The sequence below is a fragment of the Martes martes genome, assembly GCF_963455335.1.
Source record: "Martes martes genome assembly, chromosome: 12".
NCBI classification, from domain to species: domain Eukaryota; kingdom Metazoa; phylum Chordata; class Mammalia; order Carnivora; family Mustelidae; genus Martes; species Martes martes.
The window spans coordinates 53,418,770-53,435,527 of NC_137900.1; the positions used below are offsets into that span (position 1 = coordinate 53,418,770).

The window sequence follows — 16,758 nt, forward strand, 5'->3', positions numbered from 1 at the left end:
GAACTTTTATCTGACATCTCATACAAAAATTCAAATGGATTAGTGAATGAAATAAAAAATTATAAGACTTTTAGAAGACAACACAGAAAATAATCTTTGTGACCTTATGTTTGGCACAGAAGTGATACTTTTTAAAAAAGATTTTATTTATTTATTTGACAGAAAGAGACATAGTGAGAGAGGGAACACAAGCAGGCAGAGTGGGAGAGAGAAAAGCAGGCTCTCCAAGTAGGAAGCCCCATGTGGGGCTCGATACCAGGACCCAGGGATCATGACCTGAGCCGAAGGCAGATGCTTAACCAACTGAGACACCCAGGTGCCCCCAGAAGCAATATTTGTAAAAGAAGATACAACACAGAAGCAATGCATATAAAAGAAAAAGATAGGGACGCCTGGGTGACTCAGTCAGTTAAGCATCTGACCAGCTCAGGTCATGATCTCAGGGTCTTGGTAAGGAGCCCTGCATCAGGCAACCTGCTCAACAGGGAGATTGCTTGTTTCTCTGCCTCTCCCTCTGTCCCTCCCCTTGCTGTGCTCTCTTTCTCAAAGAAAATTTTTTTCTTTTTTCACAGCAGGTGCTCCAGCGGGGTGTGGATGCTGCAGCCGTCCATCCTCTCATGGCTTTCCCTCTGCTCCCAGGTCAGAGGCCACAGAAGAAGGAGCAGCTCTAGATTATCATGTAGGAGAGGGGTCACAGCACAGAACCCAAAAAACGTAACTTTTTTTTTTAAATGACCCAAAGTTTTCATTTTGAAAAATTTTTGCCCTTTGCATTATAACTTCGTAACTCTTCATACCAAAAAATGAAGTCTGTTTTTACCTCTTGGATCTAGTCTTAGCTGGGTGACTTGGTTTGGTGAATAAAATGTGGCAGGAATAATGATATGCCTAGGTCTTGTTAGAAGATAAACTGAGCCATATAAAAAAAAGTTAAGAATTTATTTGAGCAAAAATTTATTTGAATCAGGCAACACCGTATCAGAAGTGGTTAGGAACACTCTACCTACAGGAGTATGGGGATGCAGCTGGGAAAGAGGCTTTTATAGAGAAAAGGAGGAAGCAAAGTAAGAAAATTGGTTAGCTGTAGCTTAAAGCCTATTTGGCTCTGATTGGTTGTCCTTAGGGAGGGTTTTGATTTCATAATTTTGAGGCATTTACAGGCTTGGATTTTGGTTTACTTACCTGGGCCTAGGGCCACCTCAGTCTAATGGGCTCGTTTAATTAGTTGAACGTCTTCAAGAAAACTTGAATCCCTGACTACAGACAAATGAGGGAGTCCAGGGGCACCTGGGTGGCTCAGTGGGTTAAAGCCTCTGCCTTCAGCTCAGGTCATGATCCCAGGGTCCTGGGATCGAGCCCCACATCTGGCTCTCTGCTCAGCAGGGAGCCTGCTTCCTCCTCTCTCTCTGCCTGCCTCTCTGCCTACTTGTGATCTCTGTCAAATAAACAAATAAAATCTTTAAAAAAAAAAAAAATGAGGGAGTCCAGGTGAGCCTGAACTGTTTGTCAACCCACAAAACCACGAACTATGAAGGTATTTGTTGTTTTAAGCCACTAAGTCATGGGGTGGTTTATTGGAGATCATTAACTACCAACTGAAAGTTTTCACAGATGAAGCAACGTATGAATTGTATTTTGAAGGATGGATAAAAGTTTCTTTTTCTTTTTTTTTTCTTATTATTTTTGTCTTTTTTGTTTTGTTCTCTGGGTGGGGGGGGCAGTTCATGAAAAATACCTCCAGTCTATTCTGTCTGTGGCATATTGGTCTCATAGTGGTTACGGGGCATCCTGGTTACCCTTTTCCCCAAGCCATTGAGAAAATAGCACAGGATCATCTGGAACGAATTACAGAGTCCCTGCAATCTTGGGGGCAACAGCAAAGACTCCTAAAAATTTTGCTGCCAGTACCACCCTTTGGTATTTAGCCACACAATGCCTGATTTTGTTATTTAACTTTTCCTGTTTTGATACATTGTTGTCATGCCAGGACAGTGTCATTGTGAGGTTCAAAAGCCGAAACTACATCTTCTATATCTGCGTCTCTTCCTACAGCAACAGGCATAGTCCTTGTCATTTAGATGCTAAAAGAAAAAAAAAAAAGATTTAGAGTAAATGAGACTCATGGAGGGTCAGGTTTTTTTCCATATTTTCCATAGCCATCAGCTCTGCTCTAGACCAGAGTGGGTGTTGCCACTTTAATTGTGGTGTCCTGGCAGAGGCCCAGGACTTAATTGTTGAAGACCCTTCCTTTTCTGCTAGCCACTATTACGTACAGAGGGTTCACGAAAAAGTTCATGAAAGTCCTAGAGAAGCCAGATGTGATGGCACTGGAGGTTCAGTAAGCACAGCCCTACAAAAGGCAGGATGATGCCAAGACTACCCTGTGGGAAACCAACACTGGAATCTGCTCACCTCCTCGATGCTGAGCTTCACTTGGATCCCCTTCATATTTGTCAATGGGTGTTTTAAGGTACATCCTACGGCCCTGGGTCAACTCTCTCAAGGATTTCCCCCAGTCTTCTTCATTTGTACACATATGCTCATTATTTTTTAAAATGTTGAAATTATAGAAAGTAATAAAGAAGAAAATATTGTCAGTTTTCTAATAAACTAGAAATAATAGCATTCAACATTTTGATATACATTTGTCATATATATATAGGAGTGTGCGTGTATGTGTGTGTGTGTGTAAATTTCACACTGATCAAACTTTTTTCCCAGTCAACAATATACCATGAACATCTTTATATCCTTCACTGTCAGTATGCTGACATTTTGACATTTTGTCTATTTTATTGTATATCATGATTTATATAAATAATCCATTTTTATTGGCTGTTCACGTTGTGTCCATGTTTTGATTATTGTCAACAATGCTTCTATAATGCCCTTGTACATACATTTGGGAGCACATCTTTGACCTTTGCTTGGGATATATCATAAAAGTGGATTTTCCCAGCTAAAGGATATACATCTATGGTTTTTGCTACATATTTGTGATACTGACCTCTAGACATGTGAAACCAATTCACAGTAACACTGTATACTTTCTACACCTCTTCACATTTTTTATTGTCCCTTGATATTTTTGTTAATCCGTCTCAAAGATTTTTAATGTTTCCTATGGATATTTTTTCCTATATTAAGTGCAAAAACCAGAGAATAGAAAAGAAAAAATTAGCCAAGTGCCTTGTTTGCTTATTTTGTTTGCTCATTGCTGGTGTGTTTTTTTTTTTGTTGTTGTTGTTCTGTTGTAAGTATGTCTAGAAAAATAAAATTAAACTGAGTAAGCTTGACTCATAAGGAAGCTCCCTTTCATTTCCCTGGAGCAAGACAGTGGAGTGCTCACAGGTCCTGGTATTAGAAATTACTATTTTGGAAGCACAATGAGAAGAGACTACATTCCTCAGTGTTATCAAGCTTTTTCCATTATCTGTCAAAGTTTCATTTCACATACTTTCTTAAGGTCTGGGTATACCCTGTTGATGTTTATGATATTTCCTATATTTCTCTTTATCTACTTTTTAGTATGTTGTAGTCTAAAGATGAACTACACACACACACACACACACACACACACACACACACACACACACACACAAAGAGTCATATATTAAACTTGCAAAAATTGGAAACCAAAAGACCAGGATTCTAATAGTCCCTCTGCTACCCACAGCTGAACACATCACTTAGACTGTGTGGGACCTCATTTCTGCATTGCAAATAGTTCTATATAACAGTCCTGGCGGGTAGTGGTGGCTGTAAATGGGGAAAGAATCTGTAGAGAGCCTTTATTAAATATCACTTGTGCCAGTTACTATGTATTTATTACCTTGCTAAATAGGCATTATTTCCACTCATTTTATTTTTTTCTTTTCTTTTTTTCTTAAGTAGGCTCCATACCCAGCACAGAGCCCAGTGCAGGGCTTGATCTGATGACCCTGAGATCGTGACCTGAGCTGAGATCAAGAGTCAGATGCTTAACTGACTGAGCCACCCAGGTGCCCCCTGCCCTCATTTTAAAGAAGAGGAATCTGAGGTTCAGAGATGTGAATGGCCTGGGTCATACAGTGAGTTAGTCATAGCTATAACACGGAATCTAGGTTTGCCTAACTCCAAAGGCCTTTCTAGATGTGAGTATAATTTATTATTGACTAATGGGTAATTTATTAGCTCAATTTATTATTATAATTATTATATTATATTATATAATATATAGTACATATATTATATAACTATTATAATTATTATTATAATTTATTACTCAATTTATTATTGAGTGGTGAGTAATTTATTAGCTCATGAAGTATTTATTTAAGGCCTACTATGTGCCAAATACTATGCTCAGCTCTGAGAATTCAGTGAATAATCTAGATATCTTCCACCTTATGAAGATTACAGTCAACTTGAGGTGGGAGGAAGAGACATTAAAAAGATAAGGACACAAATGTAGGATTACCAGTTGTGATTAGCACCATGAACAAAAGGGCATGGTGTTGTGAGAGAACAGGGGAGACCTAATCTGAATTGAGCAGTCAGGGAAGAAATTTTGGAGCCTGAGAAGGTAGCAAGGAGTTAGTCAGGCAAGGATGGGAAGATAATTTCAACCTTTCCAGGTGGACCAAGCTGCTAAGGGTGGAGAGCTGATCCAGCTGGCCCCCAACAAGCTCTTCAGGGGATGGAGAGGCCCTGATGATGGCGACAGGTAGCTTTCTAGAGAAGGGCTGTGGCATGTCCAAGTGTGTGGTATTTCCTTAATACGTTATGTACTGGGGAGAGTCCTGTCCAGACGTGGAAGTGGCCTCTCCCTTCCCTTGGAAATTCTGGCATGCCATCCAGTTTTGCAACTTCCCAGTATGTTGCCAGTCAGCTCTGCTAACCTATTGGCCCCACAGCTCCTGGTGAATCTTGTAGTATTGTTCCTTGATCAGTTCTTCATGTTCTAATATCCACAGGGCAGAAAATGAGAGCCGAGCATGTTTAGCCACTTTCATCTTCAATAATCTTCACTTTACACTGGGAATTTACACGCTAAAGATTTGGACATCTCAGAGAAAAGTTGCTCAGCCTTTTGACTAGTGATGTAATAATCATAGGCTCAGGAAATCTAGCAGTTTTTATTCAGTGGGGTCAATACTTTGGATAGCATTGGAAAGGATTACATGGAAGATGAGATCAAACTACATAGCTCTTTTGGGTAATGGATCAACATTGCCTTTTCCAAAATGAGCAGAATTTCTGGATTACAAATGAAACTTGAGTCATCTATTCTGGATAAGGGAAGGAGAGAGAACTTAACAATGGACAATAAGTGTAGATCTTTCTGGATAATGGGGGAAAGATGAAACTGAGGTGCTTTTCTGAATAACAGAGGGAAATAACCCAGAAAAGGAAGCGAGGTAGTAGCATCTTTGGCCCACAAGAACAAGCCAACAGGAGGGCGTGTGAGCAAGGACTTCCTTGTGTGGCCATCAAGCACAAACAGAGGAAGCTGTGCCTGAGGAGGCAGGTGCCCTGGAGTTTGTTTATTTCCAAGGCTTTCCATCGCTGCTGCATATGGCCTGGGGCCAGTGGAGCTCACAAAGCCTCAGCCGCCATGTTCTTAAAATAAAGCATGTTGTGACCCTCTAGGTTCCGCAGTGACTGAGATACGAAGCCAACATCTTCGTCTTCTCTGAACTGCCCAGATGAGAGGATCTAGAAATCTACTCGGGGATGCTGTGAGGGGACCGTTTAGTCATTTAGACTTATGAACTGTTACCAGTGGAGGGAAATTAGTCACATCCAGTACAAATGCTTCATTTTACAGTTGAGGAAACTGAGGCCTGCAGGTGGGAAATGATTCGTCCAAGGCCTCACAGGAAGAACAGAGCTGGGACAAGAGCCCAGAATCCCCGACTCCCAGCCTGATTCTTTACAACACCAAACTTAAAGCCATTTCATAAAATGAGAGAATGGCTTTCGGAGAAATTGCTTGACTGAATGGAAAGACTCAAGGAAATGAACACACTAACATTTAACGAAAGCCTTCTATGAATTAGGCACTGTGCCAGCCTCATGTAATCTCCACGTTGGAGATATTATTGTGTTTTACAGCTGTTGAGACGGAGAATCCAAGAGATTAAGTAAATATGTGGCTGAGTAAGTATTTGAACTCAGGTGTGCTTGAAAACAGCCTGCGCCTTTCTACCCGAGCAGACCGGAAACATCCATGGTTCTCAAGATCATCACTGATGTGCTAAAACCTGGGACAGAAAGGAGGCAAGGCTAACAAGCACCTGCCTTTTTCTGTGGTGAGCAGGTCAGGAGGAGCAGACCGCTCTTTCCTCAGGCATGAAGGCAGGGTAATGAACAAGAACATTGACATTCTATCCTGAAGTCACAGTTTGTGTTATGAAGAAATGATCTTCTGGATCAGTTCAGCATTTCTGATCTCATTTTAGGTATGGTTACTCCAAGGGCTGTTTTCCTTTTGGCTTATGAATGCTATTTTTATCCCAATTGAATCACTTATATTGGGTTTTGACAGAGGTTATTTGTAAAGTTTTGTGTATAATTTGCTTCTGAAACACCACTGGCCAAGAACCACGAAATTCCTTTCGTCACTAAAACTCTTCTAGACCAAGTGCTTTAAGAAATGAAATCACCTTCGGATGAATTGTTAATAAAAATTAAAGCTATAGCCAGTAGCATGGATATTTTTGGGCTCTTGGCCAGAAAAGAAACCATCTGTGTGCAAGAAAACAGGCCGACAATTTTGGACTCTGGTCTCCGGGGCTGCGTTGTGCATTGACCTCGCCGGTAATTACCCAAATGAATTGCCTTTGGGTTGTGTTCTCTCATCATGGAAACCTTCTCTTCCCAATGCAAACCACGTGGGTTAAAATGAGAAAACAAAAGCCAAAACTCCTCCCCACCCCATACCCGAAAGCCCCTCTGTCAGGGATCCCAGGTGGACCTGGTGGGCGGAGGGGATTTGCTGTTGGAGGCTGAGAAGGGCTGGTCACCCCCGCATGCCATCCATAGGTGGACGGCTGTTATTCTGTTTCCCGCCTATGAGAGGATACCCCTATTGTTCCTGAAAACGCTGACCAGGACACACACTTCCAACAAAAATTCCTCTACCCCTACAACAGCAGCAAGAGCAGCGGCAGAAGCAACAGCAATAGAGAAGTGTTTTGATGAATTGCAAGACCGATAGGGCTTGCCGTGCCCCTAGCCCTGCAGATACCAAATGCCTTTAAGATACAGCCTTTCCCATCCTAATCTACAAAGGAAACAGGAAAAAGGAACTTAAAACTCCCTGTGCTCAGACAGAAATGAGACTGTTACAGCCCGCTTCTGTGCTGTTCCTTCTTGCCTCTGACTTGTAAACAAGACCTAGTAGAACATGCGAATGGAAAGTCACAAACCTCTGTGTGTTTGAAAGGCTCCTTGGGACCTCATGCACATCTGTGGAAACTGGATGGAGAGATTTGGGGAAGCATGGACTCTTTAGCCGGCTTAGTTCTCTGTGGAGTCAGCTTGCTCCTTTCTGGTAAGGTTTGGCTTTGTTTTCTTAATTTAGTTTTTTTTGGTTTATTTATTTCGTTTGTTTTTAACGGAGTTAGTGATTCTGGGCTTTCTCACCAGCTGTTAGTACTGGTTAACAAGGGGCAGCTGTGGCTTAGGCACTGTTTCTCCAGGACTTTCCATTTAATCTATGTGTGGATTAAAATGCAATGTCTTTACGGCATTGAACTGATTTTTCTAGAGTTTTCCTTCTGCATAATTGCCTCCTGTGTTGCTGCAGACTCTATGAGAACTGATCAGGTCACTTTACTTGTAGAGATCCACTTACTGCGATACATTATTTGACTGCCCCTCATTTGGGACTGTTTCCTTATAAAAAAAAAAACAACAAAAACATTTTACCTGCTTCAAAAAAACTCCCATAATTTTGTAAAAAACGAAATTCATGCAGAGAATTATGGGACCCACTTACAGCAATGTGCAGATCGTCATTTTTAAATGAGAACAAAAACGCTTTTCTATAAGGATTTCATATCTATCCACGTCCTATTTTAATCAAAACAGCCAAAGGCTAGGTTTTTCTCTTTTTCTCTTAGAGCTGGGGTCAGGACTTTATAATTTTTGTTAGATTTTTAAAAATATTTGGCATGTAGTAATTTATAAAGTCTTCATTATCCCATTGGGACGAAAGTTGGGGCAGTTACCCCGATCCCTGGGCACAGGAGAGTATTGAAAGCTGCTGGAGAGCTAAGGAATGGTGGGTTTGGATGTTTTTTGGATCTGGTATGTCTGTTGCTCAGATTCTCCAGATAGTGGCATGCCTCTTCTATTCCCTCACTCTGTGGGACTCTGGCTGAGAGTGGAATGAAATTCTTGATGTGCAAATCACAACTCTAATCGCCAGCAGCTTCTCCCTTTTAGTTTGAAAACATTCTAATTATTGTAATGAAACTAGAATTGTTAGTGGAAATCAAATTGGGAAAATGTGCTGAATTCAATGGTGCAGACTATGTTATTAGAAATGGATCCAAACATGCATAAGTATGTGTTACATTATTTTCATATTATTCTGTATGTTTGAAATACTATATTAAATAGTCAAAAAATTAATCCAACAAGATAAGAGAATTGCAGGTGATTTGTCTATAACTTTTCAATTTGCTTTCAACACCCAATTATATTGAGGATTTAATAATATTCTTAAGACTGTGTAATATAAACTGCTGAGATGGTTTCAGTGTTTTGTACAAATTATCTATATTAACATAGAAATGCTGATTTCTCTAGTAATAGGCACCTTTAAAACAAATAATTAACATGATTCCATTTTTATTTTGCTTTCTTTTCTGTGTGACATATTTATCAGTAACATGAAATCTGGAACTACTCTATGCCAGGGATTACAGTAGGGCAAAGCCCAGGGGGCTACAGTTGCTCTGAGATACTTTATAAGTTAAATCACCTGTGTGCGCACACATGCAAACACACACACACAGTTTTAATTCCGTTTTTTTCCCCTCAAAGTGACTGGATCATGGTACTTTACAGTATAGGCTTAGACATAAAATCAGACAAAAAAAAATTATGTGGCTGAAATAGTTGCTCTGTGTCTAGACCTTAGTTCCCTGGAAACATAGCCCTGACTTCAACAGGGAGAGGCTCAAGGAGAGGGATTTCATGCTCCTTTTGAAAAGAAAGGGTGACACTAGCAAAGTTGGTTTCTGGGGTAGATCTGTTGTATTGGAATCCTAACTTACTTCCCCAGCATAACCCTCTATGGACATGGATACACAATGCTTGGTCATTGCAACAAGAATCCAGCATGATCATGTCTATACGCATAAGAGTCCATTCTTTTCTTGGGCGGGGGGCGTGGGGAGGCCATTCTTTACACCAAACTCCAGCGGTGCACCACTTAATGGAACAAGGGACTTACGGCTTATGCATTTCTCTCTCTATTCCAGTGGGTTGTTTCTGATTCCTTTTTTCTCTGAACATAGAGGACTCAAACAATATGTCACATTTGCCTCAATGAAGGTGGCTCTGGGTGGCAGATACTGACCCATAAGGGTTGGAAAAGGTATATAATTTTCAGAAGACTTCCCTAGATTGTGTACATTCCCCTCCCAATGGAGAATCATGGCCAACTTACAAACAAGTTCTCATAAACACACTAGCTTTTCCCTACTCTCCCATTCTCTCCAGTCAGGCTGTTTAGTCTAAAGAATTGTATATGCAGAAATACAAAATATATTATTCTTTGTGCTTTATCATAGTATGTCCTATATGATCAACACTGACCCAATGGTAAGTCTCTAGTAGTGTGCCTTCATATCTCTTTCTTGTTTCATTTGGCATTTTAAATAACAACTATTATCTCTAATAGTGGATATCTTGTCTGGAATGACAGTGGAAATTCGGTTACAAGGTCAGGGAAGTGGTCCCAGATGGAACCTTCTCTTTAGGGCTGGTCTTGGAAGGTTATATCGGGTCTGAGTAATCTAGGGTGGAGGTCCAGAAGCTGGGACTAGAGACACACCTGGGAATTACTCTCACAGGGAGGAGTTCTGCTTTCTTCACAGATGCTCCCTCCTAAGCATTGTCTTTGTTGGAAATGTCAGGATTTCCCTTTCAGCTCTATGCTGGGAGAGCTTCCTGCAAGAGTTCTGGTTCTTTTAAGACATCTCTCGAGGAGGGAAGTACTCATCCAAGTCCATTTCAGAAGATTGTGCCGTGTCTTCTGGGGGATTCATATGGGCGGATTCCAAATTTTTCTGACATTATAAATTTGTCTACTAAAAAGATGTGTATGATTGTGTACCCTGCTTATTCCCTGTAGATGGCTTTTTGGTTAGGCCACAGAATCTGTATTCAGATGATTTCTCTAAGATGAATAAGTGGACCAAACCCAAAAGATAGCATTTTAAAATGGATCAACGTGAAGTTTGGTTTCAAAAAATGTATGCGTTTATGTTCAGTGTGAGAGTCTTGGTTTGTTGAAAGTTCTAGGGAATAATACCTACATTTTAGTGATACACACAATTCATAAGTGCCAACATGTGCTCTGTTTACTAAAAATGTAGTGTATAAGCTGCAACAGTTGACTTTAGTAGAAATATAAGGTCCACATTAGAAATGGTAGTCACTTAGGGCGCCTGGGTGGCTCAGTGGGTTAAGCCTTTGCCTTCAGCTCAGGTCATGATCTCAGGGTCCTGGGATCAAGCCCCACATTGGCCTCTCTGCTCAGAAGGGAGCCTGCTTTCCCCCTCCCCCGCCCCCGCCCCCGCCTGCCTCTCTGCCTATTTGTGATCTCTCTCTCTCTCTGTCAAATAAATAAATAAAATATTTTTTTAAAAAACGTAAAAAAAAAAAAAAGGTAGTCACGTTACTGCTCGGAGACTATCCATTAAACCCTGAAGAGATTGAGAAATTTGACAGCAAACAGAGTGGGCAAGCAAGAAGGTAAGTGCTTTAGAAAAATATTTAGCCAGGAGAAAAGAGATGAATTTTTAAGTGTTTCCATAGAGAAGACACCATAGACTGACATTATATTTTGCTAGATCTAGCATACAAGGATGAAGGGAGTTTGGCTTGATTGATAGAAAGTTTCTGAATATTGGACCACCATCCCCATGATGAGTGAGCTCCCACACTGGAGAATGTTGAGGCATAGATGGGGTAATCCTCTAGCAGGATCATCTGAAGACACTTCTCTTTTACATCCCTTTCATTTTACTGTTTGTGGCTCTTCCCTGGTCATTTAAGTGGAGAAGAGTTCAGAAAAGCCACCAACATCTTTGCCCAGTGAAACCTACCTGGGTGTTTCCTGAATTTTAACTCAATCAACATGCCTTATGAGGAAAAAAAGCATATGTGTACATGTGCTATGATGACTCTTCTGAAGCCACTTCTCTTGGAGACTGAGGTGGAGCTAACAAACAACAAACAAACAAACAAAAAACCAGGAGAAACAGTGAAGAGTATGCATTGTGAAACCACAGATCTGGGGTTAAGCTCAAATTTGATGACTATGGGAATGTCACTTGATTTCTCAAAGCCACTGTTTTCTCATCTTTTGTGGATGAGAGGACTTATTTCCCAAAGTCATTATGAGCATCACGTGACGCAAGTAGAGAGCTTAGCCGGTAAGAACTTCCTTAATAAATGAACCTAGTATAATAGTAAAAAATAAATAAATAATAATAAGTGTTTCTATGAGGAACTTTGTGCTAGTTCAAGACTAGTTCAATATTTTCCAGCGTGTAGGGAAGTCACTGCTCAGAGAGGCACTCTCCTTCTAAAAGACATCAACATAATCTAATTCCACAAATTTTATGCTCGTCTCTGTCCATGTGGGCTATTATCCAGTGCTTCCCCTCACCTCCTCTTCATCCTTGCTCTAGGCTCTTTGCATTCAGTCAGGCTCATCTCTACAATCTATGCATTCTTTCCTCTTGACTCTTGTTCATGCTCTTCCATCCATTTGGAAAGGACACTCTCCCTGCCTCCTCTGCAAACACATATTCAACTCAACCTGCCTAGGCCAAATTTTCCTCAATGATCTTCCCCTAATCCTCAGTTCCCTTACCATATAGGCTGTGTCTTTGTGATTTGGGCACATACATTTAGCTACATTAGCCTCTAACATTTTTGGCAAGAGATGTTACTTCTTTTTTATTCTCTATAGTGTGTGCATTTGATGTTGAATAATCTTGATTGGATAGAGTTGAATATGCCATAATAAGAAATTGTTGGTATGCCACAGCAGGCCTGCAAGAAAGAGGGAATGTTGTAGAAAGGTTTTAGTCACATTGAAATAATAATATTAACAAATAATAGGATGACAGTAACCAATTTCATGTAAAGGGCAAGTGGTATTTGCTCAAATCTTAAAAGGTTAGCTTATGTTATATATATATATGATGTGAACAAGGTCAAAAGAAAATTCCTTTATTCCCTTAGATGTGAAACATAAAAAAAATTCATGACGATGGGTCTAACCTGGCCTTTACTTAATATTAGATATTGTACTATTATTGAATTTCACCCAAAAGATAGACTCTTTATTCAATAGACCTTTGAGTTATTGCCCACCTTTACTTTGTTCATTTATTCATTCCTTTACTCAACTATCATTTCAGTCAATGAAGACATATTGACGATTTAGTTTATGCCAAGCACTGTACTACTTATGAGGAATGCAAAAAAGGATGAGTCTTTTTTTCTCCCTTCACATTTTAGTAGGAAAGAAGAGTATAGGCAGATGAACTATGTGATGTGATAAATAGTACCATAGGGATACATACAATATCAAGCTTTTCAAGAGCTACAAAAACCATTAGTGACGTCAATAATAAAAAACTGAAACTTTAAAATCTAAAGGTCTAAAAACATAGAATGTCAACTTCATTAGTTGCTAAACGTAGTATGAATGAAATGAATAATATTTGGCAACAATCTGTAGGTTAGATTTTCCTCACTTTCCAAGAATTCCTACATAGTTGTGGATATTGCCCATTATTGCCAATTGTAATTATAAGTTGCTCACAGCCAAGTGATGTGAAAACTGAGAATATGAAAAGGAAAAGGGAAGACAGCACTTCCCATTAGCGGGAGCAGGGCGTGTGGACTAGCAAGGCAAGTTCAAGGAAGTCGAGTAAGGTTGGATTGTAGGGTGGGAGTGGAGAATTACGGTTGGGGTCAGAAAGGGAAGGGCCTTGTAGATCATTTCAAGTAACTTCTACCTCATTCTGTATGTGTTGAAATTTAGTATGGTGCTCGTCCTATCGTAGCTGATTTATATTTTGGAAAATTCACTGTGATAATGGTATGGACGATGGGTTAACCCAGCAGAGAGTATCAGCCCAGACTAATAATGTTTCTTTTCAAAACTCCAGGAAGGAAGGCCTGGATGGGCAGGGGTGTTGAGAATGTTTAGGAGGTGAAGCTATAAGGGTTGGTGATGCATTGCATTTGGGAGATTGAGTGATAGGGGACAGAATAAGTACTGCTCCGTGGTTTTGGTTTGAGTAATGGTGGTAAAATTCACAGTGCTGGGAAAGGCAGTGGAAGGAACTGGTTGGAGATGAGCGGAGATGGAGCCAGTCGTTATTTTGTTCATGTTCACTTTGAGGTTCCATGAAAACGGAAATATTTAGCAAAACTGAGCTCTCTGGGTCTGAAGCTTAGATAAAGGAGCCTGGGCAAGGGTTTGAGACATAGGCATCCTTGGTTTATGGGAAGTGAAGCCATGGTCATGGATGTGTACAAAAATTAAGGGATGAAAAAGAGGAAGCCAAGAGTTCTATGAAGAAGCAGTCAGGGAGTTGGTAAGAGAAGTAAATCCAATCAGATTTCTTTTCTGGAATTTTAGAGAATTGGTGTGGCAGCAGCTAAAGAAGAAGAGCTTTTTAAGAAGAGGAGAGTAGGGTGGGGACAGCAGAGTGACAGCCCCTTGGCTTGACGTGGGGGCGCCAGATTATAGGTGTGTTGTTTTACAGAACACCAGCTGCACTCATAACACTCTGGACCAGAACTGGAAGGGATGTCAGACGATCAGTTGGCATCATTCCCAGCCTTCAGGAAAGGGAATGTCTAAAGTTGCCTCCCTTATTTCTGGAATTTCAAACTGATAACCGAGTTCCCACCAGTCTGGCCAGACTATTCCTTAACTCCTAGTACACGTGCAGAATGTTTTTTAGCTTGACCTGTGCCTGCTTTCCTCTGCACCCCATCCCCCCACTACCTCCACTTGTCCCTTCAGGAATCTGACCATCCTTCTCTCCATGTTTCTTTACCAAGGCAGCAGGGGCAGGTGTGGGGGTGTGGGTCTGCCAGATGGACAGAGTCCTCTTTTCAACACATCCGCTGATGAGAGGGAGTGAATTCCTTCTGCCCGGCTGTTCCCTGTGGGACATGGTATGGATATGACAGGGGAGCCTGTCCGGCGGCCAGATGACAGACACTGTGGGTGGCTGCTGTTAGCTTTCTGTTGGCCACTGCCCTTGCTCAGAGTTTGAGCAGTGAGGTGTATATGGTGGTCACACCCATCTCAGCAGATCTGTCAGCTTTCCCGCTTTTGTTAGAGGGTGATATCATGCTTCCTGGGGGGAGTGCTGGAAGACAATGCTCGGCCACTTTTCTCCAGATACAATAGGCGGAGTCAGGAAGGCAGTATTGACATTGCTGGGGCCAGGGAGGCACTCAGAGCTCTGCGGCCGTCAGATGGTGAACCAGCTTAACCTTGGCACATGGGGCCTGGGTTGTGCAAGGCGTCTGGCTGCAGAGCCAAAGGGGACTCCGCCCTGGGGACAGGACTGCTTTAGACATCTGGGAATCTGGGATGGGCTTCAAATTCTGATCCCTCTGTCAAAAACAACCACAAAACAGTAACAGTACCGGATAACAAAAATGACTACCATAGACTAAATGTCTCTGTGGCAAGTATTTAATAGGATTTTTCATAACTCACAACAATCTTGCTCAATAGATAATATTATTTTTTAAATAGATGGTAAAACTGAGGCTCAAAAAGTGACTTGCCCAAGGTTAAAAACTAAGGGTTGCCTGAGTGGCTCAGTGGGTTAAAGCCTCTGCCTTCGGCTCAGGTCATGATCCCAGGGTCCTGGGATTGAGCCCCGCATCAGGCTCTCTGCTCAGCAGGGAGCCTGCTTCCTCCTCTCTTTCTCTCTGCCTGCCTCCCTGCCTACTTGTGATCTCTGTCTGTCAAATAAATAAATAAAATCTTTTAAAAACAAAAAACAAAAAACACACTAAGACCTGCATTGTTTTGGACTGCCTAGCATCCCTATTTTTCAAGAGCTGTCATTAGTCCCTCCATGTGACCCCGATGGGACTGCCCATCACTGACTGCAGACTGTACCACTCAGCTGACCACAGCAGTTGGTTGCGATGGAGGAAGAATGACCCAACAAGGACAGTTAGACTCTTTCTTTGGGAATTTGTGAGCAAGAGGCTCTCCTTGTCCAATGAGGACACTGAACACCCAGAGCTACCAGCTTTCCTGGACAGCTGAGAGAAACTGGCCTTTGGCAGGAGGGAATGAGTTCAGTCGCACAGAGAGAACAGAACCATGACAGGCGCTCTGCGATTGTTGGAGTGTTGAGTCCAGTGGTTTTATTTTTTTTTTTTTTTTTTTTTTTTGGGTTTTTTTTTTTTTTTATTTTAATAAACATATAATGTATTTTTATCCCCAGGGGTACAGGTCTGTGAATCGTCTGGTTTACACATTTCACAGCACTCATCATAGCACATACCCTCCCCAATGTCCATTTCCCCACCACCCTCTCCCATCCCCCTTCCCCCCCGCAACCCTCAGTCTGTTTCTTGAGATTGAGTCTTTTATGGTTTGTCTCCCTCCCAATCCCATCTTTTCATTTTTTCTTTTCCTACCTCCCCCCAAACCCCCCCACCTTGCATCTCCACTTCCTCATATCAAAGAGATCATATGATAGTTATATTTCTCCGATTGACTTATTTCGCTAAGCATGATACCCTCTAGTTCCATCCACGTCGTCGCAAATGGCAAGATTTCATGTCTTTTGATGGCTGCATAGTATTCCATTGTGTATATATACCACATCTTCTTTATCCATTCATCTGTTGATGGACATCTAGGCGCTTTCCACAGTTTGGCTATTGTGGACATTGCTGCTATAAACATTCGGGTGCACGTGCCCCTTCGGAGCACCACGTTTGTATCTTTAGGATATATACCCAGGAGTGCAATTGCTGGGTCGTAGGGTAGCTCTATTTTCAGTTTTTTGAGGAACCTCCACACTGTTTTCCAGAGTGGTTGCACCAGCTTGCATTCCCACCAACAGTGTAGGAGGGTTCCCCTCTCTCCGCATCCTCGCCAGCATCTGTCATTTCTTGACTTGTTAATTTTAGCCATTCTGACTGGTGTGAGGTGGTATCTCATTGTGGTTTTGATTTGTATTTCCCTGATGCCGAGTGATGTGGAGCATTTTTTCATGTGTCTGTTGGCCATCTGGATGTCTTCCTTGCAGAAATGTCTGTTCATGTCCTCTGCCCATTTCTTGACTGGATTATTTGTTCTTTGGGTATTGAGTTTGATAAGCTCTTTATAGATTCTGGATACGAGCCCTTTATCTGATATGTCGTTTGCAAATATCTTCTCCCATTCTGTCAGTTGTCTTTTGGTTTTGTTAACTGTTTCCTTTGCTGTGCAAAAGCTTTTGATCTTGATGAAATCCCAATAGTTCA

At 41.4% G+C, this 16,758-nt stretch overlaps 1 protein-coding gene across 2 annotated transcripts in view; it reads left to right on the top strand.

Annotated features, from left to right (window-relative positions):
* The first annotated feature begins 7,105 nt into the window (after positions 1 to 7,105).
* TEK (TEK receptor tyrosine kinase) overlaps positions 7,106 to 16,758 on the top strand; it is a 102,807-nt gene continuing 93,154 nt past the window's right edge. For both annotated transcript variants that reach the window (XM_080820385.1, XM_080820384.1), the window contains exon 1: positions 7,106 to 7,537. In XM_080820385.1, coding sequence (XP_080676511.1) covers positions 7,486 to 7,537 — 52 coding nt within the window. In that variant the 5' untranslated portion in view covers positions 7,106 to 7,485. The remainder of the gene's footprint in view (positions 7,538 to 16,758) is intronic.